This window comes from Apodemus sylvaticus, chromosome 17, assembly GCF_947179515.1.
Source record: "Apodemus sylvaticus chromosome 17, mApoSyl1.1, whole genome shotgun sequence".
NCBI lineage: Eukaryota > Metazoa > Chordata > Mammalia > Rodentia > Muridae > Apodemus > Apodemus sylvaticus.
The window spans coordinates 35242317-35257221 of record NC_067488.1 but is presented as its reverse complement, the minus strand read 5'-3'; the positions used below and the strand labels follow the sequence as shown (position 1 = coordinate 35257221).

General features: G+C 37.3%; 1 protein-coding gene across 2 annotated transcripts in view; it reads left to right on the top strand.

The window, feature by feature from the left end:
* Nucleotides 1–12255, top strand: part of Tmem71 (transmembrane protein 71) — a 36045-nt gene extending 23790 nt beyond the window's left edge. The window contains exons 7-10 of one of the 2 annotated variants that reach the window (XM_052161121.1): nt 1080–1155; nt 7123–7184; nt 7286–7346; nt 11751–12255. In XM_052161121.1, coding sequence (XP_052017081.1) covers nt 1080–1155; nt 7123–7184; nt 7286–7346; nt 11751–11757 — 206 coding nt within the window. In that variant the 3' untranslated portion in view covers nt 11758–12255. Of the gene's footprint in view, nt 1–1079; nt 1156–7122; nt 7185–7285; nt 7347–11741 lie in introns of both variants that reach the window. The other variant, XM_052161120.1, reaches the window with a different exon arrangement.
* The last annotated feature ends 2650 nt before the right edge of the window (nt 12256–14905 follow it).

The window sequence follows — 14905 nt, the reverse complement described above, 5'->3', positions numbered from 1 at the left end:
TGAAATTAAGTTAAGATCTATTCATAAGTATATTTTTAAGTCCTCATGTGTTCATCTTTAAGTCAGCTCTGATCTCTTAGGGGTGATTAGTCTGAGACTCAAGGTCATGATTCTCTAGAGTCTCCTAATTATAACTGCTGGGAGTTTCGTACTTCTTTCTTTCATGATTTGACACCATTGGAATAGTTCACTGATTACAGAATTTTGAAAGGATAAATACTTCATAATACATATATTTTTTTTCTTCTTGATCTTTAAAGATTTCCAGTATGCAAAGTTGCCATTGTATTTCTATGCCTCATTTCAGACAAAACATTATGTCCTGTCTAGATGTGGTTTTAAAATCTTGGCTCTGGCACCTCATAGCTGTTTGATCTTGCACTATTTCATCACGTCTCTTAGTCTTGGTCTACTCATTTGCACAACTGAGATTATGCTCCCTACCTTGCGTGGTTTTGGGCTAATTAAATAAGCTAATGTATCAACAGTATTTGTGATTTATAAAGCATTCTGCAAATGATAGGCATTCTTATTATTGTGGTTGACATAATCCTAATTGTCATTATATTTTTAGTGTTCTGACTTTAGCATAAAGTCTACAAGGGCTTCTTCCAAATATCAAAGCAAACAGCAAGTCAGAGCATTTTGAGTTGCATAATCTCTTGTTTTGCTGTGATAGGGGAAATTTAATTCATTGACTGTAGAGTTTTCTAATCATTAGACCCATATAATGTAACATGATTTTTTAAAAAAATATATATATAATTAAAATTTATGCATAGGTGGATATGTCTGCATGGGTTTATAAGTAGCATGTGTGTGCAGAAACCCATGGAGGCCAGAAGAGGTCGTCAGATCCCCCTGAAACTAAAGGTGGAACTACCATGTAGGAACTGGGCATGCACTTAGCCATTGAGCCATTGTTCCAGCCACACTTGACATTATTTCTATCTTGTTATTGATGACTGATTGTTTAAAATGGCATACATCTAAAAACTACAAAACAGGTTTAGCAGAAATTTGTTTCCCGGAGTGATTTAATTAGCAATGATCTATGATTGATTTTTTTCTTCCTTCAGGAGCTGGTTTGATGCATAAGGTCTCCTTGCAGGCAATCCTCCTAGCAGTATGCTTAATCATTTCTACATGTGCAAGGTAATCCTAGTTTTGCTTTCTTACAATAATGTTTCATAATAAATGGAGAGCTGTGATTGATGGATCATGTTCTTGCCTCCTTTCCCAAAACACTTTAGATAGCTCTATAGCTCAGATTTGTTCACTTATATGGTATGATTCTGCCTTTTATTCTTCATGTACCTTCTCTCTCCTCTCCAGTACATACAGAAGTTAGCATCTGTTGCTTAGAGATTGACTTGACCTTGTGCTATATTCTGTTTAAACTGTGATGGCAAGGAGAGCTACAATCCAAGTTTCCATTTCAGTTCATTCCAAAACAATTAAAGTCCCCATTGAGTCTCCATGTCTCCTATTGTAGCTTGTACCCTAAAATGCAGAAGAATCAAAAGGATATTAACTAAACTTTAGAGTCTAAAGGATATCAATATTTATCTGGAACTAACAGAGTGATGTATGGGAACGCATGAATTACTTCAGCCATGAGTAGATTAACAGGTTGAGAGAAGGTAAGATTATAAAGTGAAAAAATGGATTATAGCAAGCATTTTGAAACAGCAATCTTTGGTCACAGTAATTGACACCAAGAATGATGTTATATTGAGGATGAAAGGCAGTTGTGGGAAAATGTCCATGAAGAAGTGTTTTGTATACAAGCTTGTAGTAAGCTTGTGGAACTTTGTGTTCCTGGGCAAGGTCTTTCTGAATAGTTACTAGCAGGTAATCATATATAAAGATCCTTTGTTCATACCATTCTGATTTTATTTATTGCCTTACTCTATCAACTTTCACATAATAACTGGCATTCCAGAGGAGCCAGCTTAGCATGGATACATAGTATTCATCCCTGACTATAGGTGTATTAACATCTATCCTATACCTCTCCTTTACTTCCTGTTCTATACCTATCCTATACCTCCTATCTTACATGTTCTTGGCATGTCTTCTTGGTCCATCTTTTCTCAAAATTATAGAAAAATGTTCAAGTCCTATCAGTACTAACACTGTTCATGTCTCAGAGTCTTTGTTCCCTCTTCCTTGCACAATAATATTTCCCTAAACGAATAACATGTGACCTTATTTCTTTCTGGAATCTTTTCAAATTCTATGCTAGAGAAAACTTTCCTGGCAAGTATGCACAGACACTACAGTACCATTCATCACACACATGCCTGCTTTTCTTTACTTCACAACACTTTCTACTACGGACCCTTCATAACTGTATGTTCAGTTATCCAAATATTAATCATCTAGCTCTGGTTATCAGAATGTGAGTAATCTTCTAATGGCATGCCTTAGCAAGTAAAAGTGTTTTCAGTGCAAGCTTGATGTCTTGAGTTCAATACCTAGAACCCACATTGTGAAGAGAGAACCTACTCCTGAAAGTTGTCCTGTCACATTCATGAGTTTATACAAACATCTGTACACACACACACACAGACATAGATACACACACACACACACACACACAGAGAAAGAAAGAGAGAGAGAGAGACAGACAGACAGACAGACAGACAGAATTTAATGTAATTCTTAAAGAACATGAGCAACCCAAAGCTGACATCAATGCATTGCCCTCACTTCTGCATCCTCAATGTCGAGTTCATTGATATTTATGAATAAATGGGTGAAATGAAAATGAACAGTGAAGTCCTATAAGCTTCACAGTCTTTGACTCTGGTGGCAAAATGCTATTTACTCTCAATCCCCGCATGCTGGGGGTTGAACACGCCTCCACATTGCTTGGGAAGGTTGATTTTTCTAGATTCTTCTAGAATTCTCACTTAAGTATGAATTTAGGTCTAGTGAGAGTTGGTATTTTAAAACAAGCCTCCCACTTAATTATGAGGTTTGGGGAACACTTTAGATCACAATAGAAAGAAAAGAACAAAAGGGGGGGGGAGGCTCTATGGCTAGAAATAGATTGTAACATTCTTCATTTATACACCAAATTGGAAACTGATAATGTGCATTAGTACAATAATGGCTGGAAGAAATTATGCAGAGCAATCATAGTCAGCACTCTTTTTTCTTAGTGTGTTCCAAACTTCCAAGTTGGTCAGGAAACCCTGTCTCATATTTGATAGGGCTTTCAGTGAAGCATTCCTCTTGGGCTAACATATGCAGATACATTCAACCTTGAGAAGCAGAGCTAAACTCCATATCATTTTTAGGGCAGTGTGTTTAAAAACTAGTTTCCAAATAGCAGATTGAAGCAGTGGAAAGAAATGCTCTCTGTACAATAGAGTGGCAAGAACTGGTTGGCGCCCCCTCTGGTGAGCATGCTCACTGTCAAAGATATGAGAGTGATTACTGCCTGTGCCCTTGACAAGATACAGCAAAAATGGCACTTTACCTGTACACTCTTGAAAACCCTAGTCTAGCCATGAGAAAAATAAAGAGAAAACCCAAATGAAGGACATTCAGTACGTTAGAATCCATTCACAAAAGCAATAAGGCCATTGAGGATCTTGTCATATTCCAGAGGAGTTTAAGGTGATATGATGAATAACTAAGTAGAAGGTGTTTTCTAGAGGGGATCCTGAAACAGAAAAGAGCATTTTTAAATTGTCTCCTGATTTGAAAGAATGCACGTGTCCCATTGAATAGAAAAATAAAGTCTGTTTGCAGGGTAAACGTTCTCTTGGCCAGCTCAACCATAAACCTTTAAGTCTTTTTAGTTTCTGTTCTTCCCATGCTATTATCGTATTTCCCTGATCAGCAAATCTTATTTCTTCAAAATATATTCTAAATCATCATTTCTTACTATTTCCAGTGTCCCTTATTAGACAGTTAAAGAGCAAATAACTCAGACTCATCTTGTGTTTTTCCTGCCCTAGGTTTAGTCATTACTCTGAAGTTTCAAAAGTTCTCTTATTGTAGAACATTATGAGATCTGGGTGCCAAGTGTACCCATTAGTATTGGGATGCCATTCCTTCTAGTCTGTCTGTAGAGAGAAATGAGGAATGTTTGTGCATATGTAATAACATTGGCACAAACATGTGGAAATTATGTTTCTATACACACATAAAGTAACCCAAATGTGTTAACATTGGTATTAACCCAATGCCACATGATTCATTCCCAGTTTCCCTGTCACCTTGATTATCCACAGGCTTCTGCTCTGGCAGCTGTGGGATTCATTTTCACTAATTTCCCCTGAATTGATTTCTGTCCTGATATATATGTGTAGAAGTTCTAGAATTCAACTCAATGCTTTCTCCTGATTCTATTGTTGATAATTTGTATTAATCTGTGGTGATCAGATAAAATTCTGGGTGTTTTATTTCCATTTTTAAAATAAGTTTTAGATTTTTAAAAATATTATTTTAAATTTTTAAAAATATCTTTTTTAAAGATTGATTTTTAAAAAAAATACCTTTTGAGACTTGCTTTGTGTACTAATATGTTGTCGCTTTCAGAGAAAGTCCCATGAGCTGATGAGAAGACATGTTCTTTAGGGTTTGGGTGGAATGTTCTGTAAATGTTAGTTCAGTAGGAGGTCTGTCTTGGGGAAAAGAATGCTAGGGAAGTTTCTTCTGTGTCTCCTCATGAATGAAAATAACATAACTAAGGAAAGATTTATCTGTCAGAGAGAGATTGGGGAAAAATAAAGAGAGAGAGAGAGACAGAGACAGAGACAGACAGAGACAGAGACAGACAGGGACAGAGAAATCGAGAGAATTAGTTAGGATTCATGAAAGCCAATAGGAGATCTTAGCAGCACTGAGTTAAATAACACCATAAATTATCATCCTAACGCCCACAGAACATTCCACCCAAGCCCTAAAGAAGATATCTTCTTTTCAGCAGCTCATTAGACTTTCTCTAAAACTGACAATATATTAGTACACAACACAAGTCTCAAATGATATTTTAAAAAATTAAAATAGCATCCTGTATTCTATCTGACCAACACCAAGTAAAGCTAGTTATCAACAACCACAGAATTTGAACAAATCGGTTTTTGAATGAAAACTGGGTCAAGACAGACATTTAGAGTGAAATTAAAAACCTTGCTGGCCAAAAAACATTTTGTTGGCTTCAATTTTTGACAGTTTTTAATAAACTTTATACAAAGACAAAAGGCTTGTAGTGAGTAGTCCATCCACCAATGAAAGGAACTGGAGAATGAGGTAATAAGCCTGCCTTTAATTGGGAAGAAAGTGCCACACTATGTTCCAGAACATTTTCACTGTCTCCCTTCCCATTAGCAATGATGGCCCTGTATCTTCTCTGTTGTTTGTTATGACCATTCAGAGGCTCAACATTTCTGATAATTATACAGCCATTGCCAGCAGAGTACATGGATAGCCAGTGCTCACCATGTTAGCTTGCACTATTGAATGACGAATGATGTTCTACATTGATTTAATTACCTATCTTCACAGCATCCTTTATTGGCTGAGATGTGGCATGTGTTCACATTTTTCACCCATTTTGAAGGTTACTTCTTTTATGGTTGTTGGGTTTTATTTTTAAATTATTAATACGAAGTAACAGGTTTCATTGTGGCATTTGCATACATATATGCCGTCATACTTTGTTCTTTTTCAGTAGATTTGTGATTTGCAGATATTTTCTTCTGACTTTGCATTGTCTTTCATCCTCCTAACAGTATCCTCCCCAGAGAAAACTTCTTTTCTTTAACCTTCAGAAAGTTCGATTATTGATCTTTTTTCTCTCAGAGACTCTACACTTTATACTGCACTTAGCAGTTCATGGCCAAACACGAGGTCATACAGTTTACATGTAGGATTTCTTCTGGAAGTTTTATACTTCATGGTTTATAATGTAGCCGCTGACTCATTTTAACTTCAATGTTGTATAAGATACAATGTGAGAATTCATTCTTCTGCTTTCAAATAGTCAGTTGTTTCAGGACCATTTGTCAAAAGGACTATCTTTCCATTTAGTGGCTTTTACATTCCTGTTAGTTCCTCCGAAAACTGGGCACCTCACTTCCAGAAGATCCTGCTATACCGCTCCTGGGCATATACCCAGAGGATTCCCCACCATGTAATAAGGATACATGCTCTACTATGTTCATAGCAGCCCTATTTATAATTGCCAGATGCTGGAAAGAACCCAGGTATACCTCAACAGAAGAGTGGATGCAAAAAATGTGGTATATCTACACAATGGAATACTATTCAGCCATTAGAAACAATGAATTCATGAAATTCTTAGGCAAATGGATGGAGCTAGAGAACATCATACTAAGTGAGGTAACCCAGACTCAAAAGGTGAATCATGGTATGCACTCACTAATAAGTGGTTATTAACCTAGAAAACTGGAATACCCAAAACATAATCCATACATCAAATGAGGTACAAGAAGAAAGGAGGAGTGGCCTCTTGTTCTGGAAAGACTCAGTGAAGCAGAATTCAGCAAAACCAGAACGGGGAAGTGGGAAGGGGTGGGTGGGAGGACAGGGGAAGAGAAGGGGGCTTACGAGACTTTCGGGGAGTGGGGGGCTAGAAAAGGGGAAATCATGTGAAATGTAAGTAAAAAATTATATCGAATAAAAAAAAAGAAATCAGTTTACAGAGCTGGAGAGATGGCTCAGCAGTTAAGAATGAATGTTCTTACAGACATCCCAAGTTCAAATCCTAGAACCCACCTCAGGTGGCTAATAACAGCCTTTAAGTTCAGTTACAGAGTCATCTAATACCTCTGGCCTCCATCTCTATGAGCACTGCAGTCACATTAATATACTGTCTTTCCTACACAAGACATATACATAATTTAAAGTAAAAATAAATCATTTAAAAAAATCTGTTTAGCATATACATGTGTTTCTGGTTCAAGGTTCTCTAGTCTCTTTTGTTGCCCTATCTGCCTAGCCTTTTGCTCATAGAAGCTATTTTTATTTTGGAGCTATATAGTAAATCTTGACACCCAGAGTCTATTCTTAGTCTAAAAGAATGCTGTATGCATTGGAAATGCAGGGTTAATATGCTCAAACGATATGATCTTGTTTCAGATGGTTTGTGGGAGGAGAATTAGCCAGCATCTTTACATGTGCATTGCTGTTCACAATAGCTTGTGAGTAACTTTTTCCATATTTCTGCTCTAATTCTTGGAATTTACTCAAATTATGGTACTTAAAATAAAATATATGTATATATTTCTCTTTTCTACACAAGATGTTGTGAAATCACTGTTTCTCAACCTTGCCAGCTATTTCAAAGCCACCACCTGTGCTAGGTAAGTGCTACCTCTGGTGTTATGACTGTCTGATCAATGACAGAATGTGGTATTTTGTAGGTTTCTGCTAAGTAAGAGAAGTTACTTCTGCTAAGTATGGAGCAACAGTTCCCGTCAGCATATGAAGACTATTTTCCGTTAATGCTAAAACCTAGTAGTAGTCACAGAATTAGGCTTTATTCTCAAAATATGTGGAATTATATTTTAGGGTCCCAAGACATTTGAAACAACAGGAGAATTAGTGTCTTTCTCAATTCTTTTTAGAAGTGTCATTATTGGTTTTAGATTCATAGTATTACGCTTTTAAAATATATTATATTATGATTCCTTTGTAGTACAGCTTCCCAAATGCCTGGCAAATGATCTCTTGCAAACCACAATTTCTCTTCCCTCCCTAATGAGGATTCCAGAGGGCTCTCGGGGTCTGGGAGACGCTCACAGAATTTAAAGCAGGCCTCTCAATGCCATCTCACTGCAAGACAGTCTGGGTTGATGACCTTAACTTCACCGTGGTTGTTGAAACCAGCTCCAGTGGGCTTGGAGATAGAGCATGGTCTGCGAGTCGGTTCAGTTGTCTGGCCTTTGCTCTTGACTTTCTGTATCCTTGTTTATCGGACCTGATTCTGAAATCACAGTAGAATGAGTGAAGATTTGTTTTGTTTACAACTCTAGGAAATATGAATTTACTGACATTTTGGGTGACATTTTCCATAATTTCTAGCCATTCGGGTTTCCAGGGACAGCCCTTGATACAACTGAGATTTGTAGAATTGAATAGATAATTTTGTGTCGGGATCACCACCCAAATCCTTGTTCTTAAACCCTTGTTGGCTACATTTGTTTACAACTCTTCTAAAATAACTAATGACCTCTTTGCCACATTCTAAATCATTTTAGAACTAAGTGGAGGCTCACAGGCTTGCCTTTTATAGCCCTATCTACAGTTTTTCGGAAATGATTAAGTATTTTGAATTAATCTTTATTTTAAGTTTCACATATTTGATTTTTTGGGTCACTTTTACCCCATGTCACCTCCTTTTCTTCTCCTGCTAAGCCTCCCTTCTTACCAAATTGTTTTTGTTTGTTGGTTTATTGTAGAGATCAAATGCAGGCTTTGTGAATGTGTAAGCAAGCTTTACACAACTGGGATACACTCCAAGCCACCTTCGCACTCCCTTGTATTTTGGTGGCTCTGATATTCAAACCTAGGCTCTTGACCATGTTAGAATACTGGGATCATGTCTGTTAGCCTAGAACTGCCTGATGTCGTGTGTGTGTGTGTGTGTGTGTGTACATATATACATGTATGTATGTCTATATATCTGTATGAATATATGTTTGTATCTGAGACCAACTGAGTTTAAATGAGCATAGGTGGGAGATTATTTACTGAAGCACGAGTAACTTATCATGTCTACACTACTGAAGAAAGTGACACCTTCCCCTAACCAACATTCATTGTCAATAATCCCCTCAGGGAAGAGTGTGGCCTTAGGAGTCCTTCTCCCTCTCCTGATGGAATGTTGATGAACCCAGTCTCATACAGATCTTGTGCAGGCAACCATATCTGCAATGAGCTCACAAACACACCAACTGGGGTGTGTTATGTCTATAAGGCCTTGATTCTCAGTGCTGTTCCTTACCTCTAACTCTTACATTCTATCCACACTGTCATCCTGTGATGTTTCCTGGTGCCTCAACTTTGTATGCCAAGGTGACACCAAAATACAGACAGAAACAAACAAAAACAATTTTTACCCAAAAGCTTCCATTTTAAAACCCAAATTTGAGAAGTAATAATACTGTTAAGGCTTGTCAGAGAGTGACACATATATAACTCACCTCTGTTTAAAAATTAAATGCACAATTAAGTGGAAAAATAAGTTGTCATTATGTGTAAAACTTCTGTGTTGAAGGCAAATGTTTTTAAAGTGGAGTTAAGGATAGGTCCTCTAGGCACAAAAGTCAAGGAGGAGCAATCTTCTATCTTCAGCTCTAGGCCTTCTGAATTCTATTTCCTGGGGTCTTGAGTTGTTATGAACACTCTCTGTAGTACTTTGCACATTTACTATGATAATCTTGGAAAGATAATCCCTGTAACTATTACTTCTTGATTTGTAACATCAGTTAACCTACCAAAACTTGACTGCTAACTATACTCTGTACCAGTACAGTTTATCTGAAAAGTTATTAAATTAAGTTTCTTCCATAGCTCCCAAGGTCACAAAACCAAGGCATATGGCCAGTCTTAATATTTCAGAGTATAATGATACCTATATGCATGCAATAGGCAGATAAAAAATTATATGGTAAATACAAGTATGAATCTAGGAATTTGGCCAAAGGAACATCGGAAAGGAAGATTTCCCAAATTGGAAGAGTATGGGGTGTGGTCAGCCAGGTCTTCCTGAAGGAAGCACGATGAGGTTTGTTCTGTCATGGTTACTTTCCTAAGTTAGTTTTCAGGTATCTCCCCACTCCTCTTCCTTTGTTCTTTCATAAAAGCAAATATATCAAGACTTTATATACATCCTCCATTGACTTCTCATTAATTGGAAAAGAGCTCTCCTTTGATGGTGTATGTACATCATCATTTAACCTCTCTCCTTCCTTCCCCTCTTCTTCTCGCATTGCCTCTCCATTTTTCCTGTTTCCTGCTTACCAATTTTCATGTACACATTCTCATATATGAAGATCTGTGAAAACAAGAATCATAACCACCTCAATGCCTTCAAAAGAGCAGATGATGCATACATATTCATCAGCCCACAAATGTTTTGATCATCATTGCTTGAAGGACTTTTCAAAGCAGAGTTCTGTACCTGTGTATTAGAGACATTGTAACTCTCTCCTTTTTATATAAGTATATCTAAAACATAATGAGACTTGTATGCAGTTATTAAGATCAAGAGTCAAGAGTCACTCATGTTCATTTACTTTCCCTTGACACACTATCTCTGTGAACTTTGAGAACGTCAATAATAAATAGAATTTTAATTGGCAAAAAAAGGAATGACTCATTAGTTTCCTCTCACAATCAATAATGAAGGTCTAAGGAACTGGGGCGAAAACACTGAGTTCAGTTCAACAGACATCCACACTGAGCACTCCCACATGCAACTTGTACTATGCAAGGATAGATTTGATTAGGTGCCCCTCCCCCTTGGCACATTTCAATCTCCTCAAGTCGTACCACTTTTTTACACCATAAATCAATTTCTTTTCACCTGCCTTCCTCCTTGAATTTAAAGTGTGTGGTTGTGGGGGCTGTTCATCTACTAGACATTGCCGGAGAAGCCCTTGTTCATGAAGATCACCACAGGTATCCTGTGCCTCTAGTGATTCGTTTGTAGCCCCAGTGTGAATGTTCTGCATACCTATGACATCCTAGTGCCAAAGCAGGTAGCAAGTTGTTATAGTTTGATTTATGTTGCTATAGTAAAATCTCCCAGGAAAACTGGAACTGAAAGCAATATGGGAGAGAAAGAGCTTATTTAGCCTAAAGTTCTATGTTACAGTCTATTACTGAGAGGAAATCAAGACAGAAACTCAAGCAACTAGTTACACTGCATCCACAGTGTAGTGCAGAAAGAACAAATGCATATTTTTCCCTTTTAGCTGGCTTTTCTTGCCCTTTGCTTAGCCAGGGCTCCCCTGCCTAGGGAATGTTCTTGCCCACAGTGGACTGGTCCTCTCACCTCAATTAACATGACAATTTTCTATTGTCATACTCAGTTCCTCAACTGAGGCTCTTTTCTCAACTCAAGTAGTTGTGTTAAGTTAATATGTGTGTGTGTTCTCTACTGCTAGATGGAAACTTTTCATTCATGCTAATGATACATGAATTAATTGACTTTAGAGAGTTAAGACATGAAAACTACAACCATGTTTCCCACTAGGCCATCGGTTTCCAACCTATGGGTCACGACCCATTTAGGGGCCCAAAAGACCATTTCACAAGGTTTGCATACCAGATATTTACATTACTATTCATAACAGTAGCAAAATTATAGTTATGAAGTAGCAACAGAAATAATTTTATGTATGTCTGGAGTCACCACAACAGAAAAGAGCTGTATTAAAGGGTTGCAGCATTAGGAAGTTTGAGAACCACTACTCTAGTCTATATTCCTGCCATGACGTTGATTAAAAGAATTATGAAATGGTAATTTGCCAATTTCCATGATAAACTTTTAAGGTTAAAACCTGCCTGTGAGGGGAGGGGAAGTAGGGGGTGTTGATGTAGAATAAACCTGACTTGAATCTCTACTCTTGCTACTGAGATTGTTCAGTCTAGTTTGTATATGATTAGATAATGCAATCGTGTGTGTGTGTGTGTGTGTGTGTTTGTGTGTGTGTGAATTATTCATTTATTTTCTCCTTTCTCTAATCTAGATTTGACAGCACTTGAGGAATACATGTGATGAATGTCTTTGCTCTGAATACCTGGGAACAGTAATTTGGAGTCTTCTTGGAATCAACCACTTTTTTGGAAGAGAATGAGCAAATGGATAACAGAAAAATTAATTTGACAATGTTTTTTTTCTAAAATCTTTATTTCCACATTTAATAGTAATTGGTTCATGACAATAATATTAATTTTCCTTTCTTTCAAAAACAGTGTCAATTGAAAGAGAAGGGACAGGAGAAAGTGACAAAGGACAGACCATCTGGAGTAATGTTCCCTTGTTGTCCCTAATACAGTGAACCTCAAACATTTATTTTGATTAGAGAATTCTGTGAGAGGCTTGGATCATGAATATCACATGTCTGCAACCATGTAACTAGCTATGACTTGCTAACCTACTTTAACTGAACAATGCAAACAAGTTTATGTTATTCATTAAAGCTGCATAGGAATAGACACAGTTTGTACATACAATATAATAAATGAGTACTTTTCAAAATATGCATTGATTTTAGAAGGTGAAAATTGGTGCTATGGTTTGTCTCCAGATGCCCATGTGTTGAAACTTTGACTGACAGTGTGGCAATGTAAACAGGGCCAGTGTAGTGGGATATCCTACATCAGAGGGATCTTCACTCATGATGTATAAATGGTCAGTCCCTCAGTCAGTCTCTGGCTTTCTATCTTGGTACATGATAATTTCCTCCCATGTCCACCATGTGACGTGATGCTATCCACCTTGAAACTATCACTAGAACGAAGCATAAGTTAGCACTATGTATCTGAACCTGCAGAACTGTGAGCCAATGGAATCCCTTTTTTTAACACTCAGTATTCTGCCTTGAGTATTTCATTATAGTAATGAGAAATAGAGTAAGAGAGGTAGATCATTGAGCAAGGGAGAGCTATTCCTTGGATTATGAATTCTTCCCTTGAATGATTTTCCTCTCTAGGTTTTTGTTTTTAATTTCTTGGGAATAGTGATCATCTTTCCTCATGTTGTGACGAAAATATGATATATAAAAACTCTTTAAGTACAAAACAAAGGAAAAATTAGTGTTTTAAAGCACATGAAAATGGTAAAGCTGTATAATCGCTGAAAGGTTGAAGAAGACATTCAGTATTCTTACCTCTCACTAGGAACGTTCAGGTATAGCCTGCTGAGGGCGCTCCACAGTGAGAAACATCTGTGTATAGAAACGACACACTTTTAAAATTAACACCAAATTAATCCCTTTTATATCTATGTTGGTTAATATTCACTGTCATCTTGACTGGATTTAGCATCACTCATGAGACTCACCTTTAGGTATGTCTAACACAGTTGTTCCTACAGAGGTTGAAGAGAGAAGACATACCCTGAACTTGGATACCAATGTTCCATGGGTAGAATAAAAAACAAATAAAAATGTTCTGGACAGAATAAAAAAGAGGGAGAAAAAAGAGAGCTGAGCCCAGAATTCATCTCTCAATTCATCTCTCTCTCTCTCTCTCTCTCTCTCTCTCTCTCTCTCTCTCTCTCTCTCTCTCTCTCTATCTCTGTCTCTCTCCTGTGCACACACTGTGATGGTTTACTCAGGTTCCTGCTCCTTGTCTTCCTATCACGGGCTGTATCCCCTTAAACTTTGAGTCAAATAAACCTTACTTTCTCCTTAAGTTAGTTTTTGTCAGGTGTTTTGTCAGAGCAGTAAGAAAAGTAACTAATATAATGCCATTTGCCCTGTACCTTTTTGATTGAATAAACTTATACTAATGCATCAGCAGACTTACCATCAAATTGGCATGTGTATCATATATTGTATGTATATTATATTTATATTTACCTATATCCATATACCTTCTCACACATCTATTAACCACGATTACTTAAGTTTCTTATTCATTTCTTTTTATGAATAAAAAGTTTGCCTTCAAGTTTATGTGCACTTTGCCTATTTGTTTGTTTGTTTGTTTGTTTGTTTATTATTTGATTTCACAAATAGGATCTCTCATTCTACAGCCCAAAGATAGCTTAGAATTCACTGTGTAACTCTGGCTGACTTTGAGCTCATGACAACCCTCTTGATCCTGGCTTCTGAGTTTAGTGAGGATAATCCCAAGTCTCCAAGACAGGCTGTGTATTTTCACTTTAAATTATATGAGTATCCTATGTATTTTATGAGATACATGGCATGCAGATATTTTTCTAAGCCCCTGCTTGTATTTTTCACTTTGTTGATTATTATTATTGCTGTGCATACACTTTTATTTTAATATGCTCCCACGTTTTTATTTCTATTCTTGTTGCCTGAGATTTGGTGTGGTAGTAAAATAAACAAAAACATTAATAACAATAACGAAACAAAAAACAACCACCACCAATCCCCAAATCATTGCTGAAGTCAGTATCAACACACTCTCTTCTCTTGCTTTCCATGACCTCAGAGCTGTCATTTAGGACTTTAACAGATCTCAGTTATTGCATGTGGTATGTTGTAGTTTGATGTGGAATGCCGCCACAGACTCACATGTTGAAGGCTCGGTCCACAGGTGGTGACATATTTGAGAAGTGGTAGGAACTTTAGAAAGTGGCCCTAGGTATGGGATTGAAAACATACCCTTAAAAGACATGGTGGGACTTGGCCCTTTCCTCTCCACGCCGCCATAAGGAAAGCTCCCTTGTTTCAGCATTTCCTCTCTGTCATGATGTTTGCCTTCAAAGAGCCACAGGCCAAAACCTTTAAAAGCTCAAGTAATCCTTTCAACCTGCAATTACTTATGAAAGGTATTTTATCACATGGTATCAGATAAAAACTTGATTTCATTCTCTCGAATGTGGATATCCAACTTCCTCAATAGTGTTTCTTTACAGGACTATTCTGTCCTCAGACGGCTCCCAAAGCAGTTATGAATGAGATTTTTTTATTATTAATTTGTTTATTTGTTGTATGTCTCAATCACAGCTTCTCCCTTCTCTCCTCCTAATCTTTCCTTCTCACCTATCCTCCCTCTAATACCCTCTCCGTTTCTCCTCAGAAAAGAGGAGGCTTCCCATAGTTATCAACTTACCTTGGCATATCAGATTGCAGTATGACTAGGCACATCTCCAATTCAGACTAGACAAAGCAGCCCCATTAGGGGAAAGAGATCCAAAGGCAAGCAGCAGCAGCAG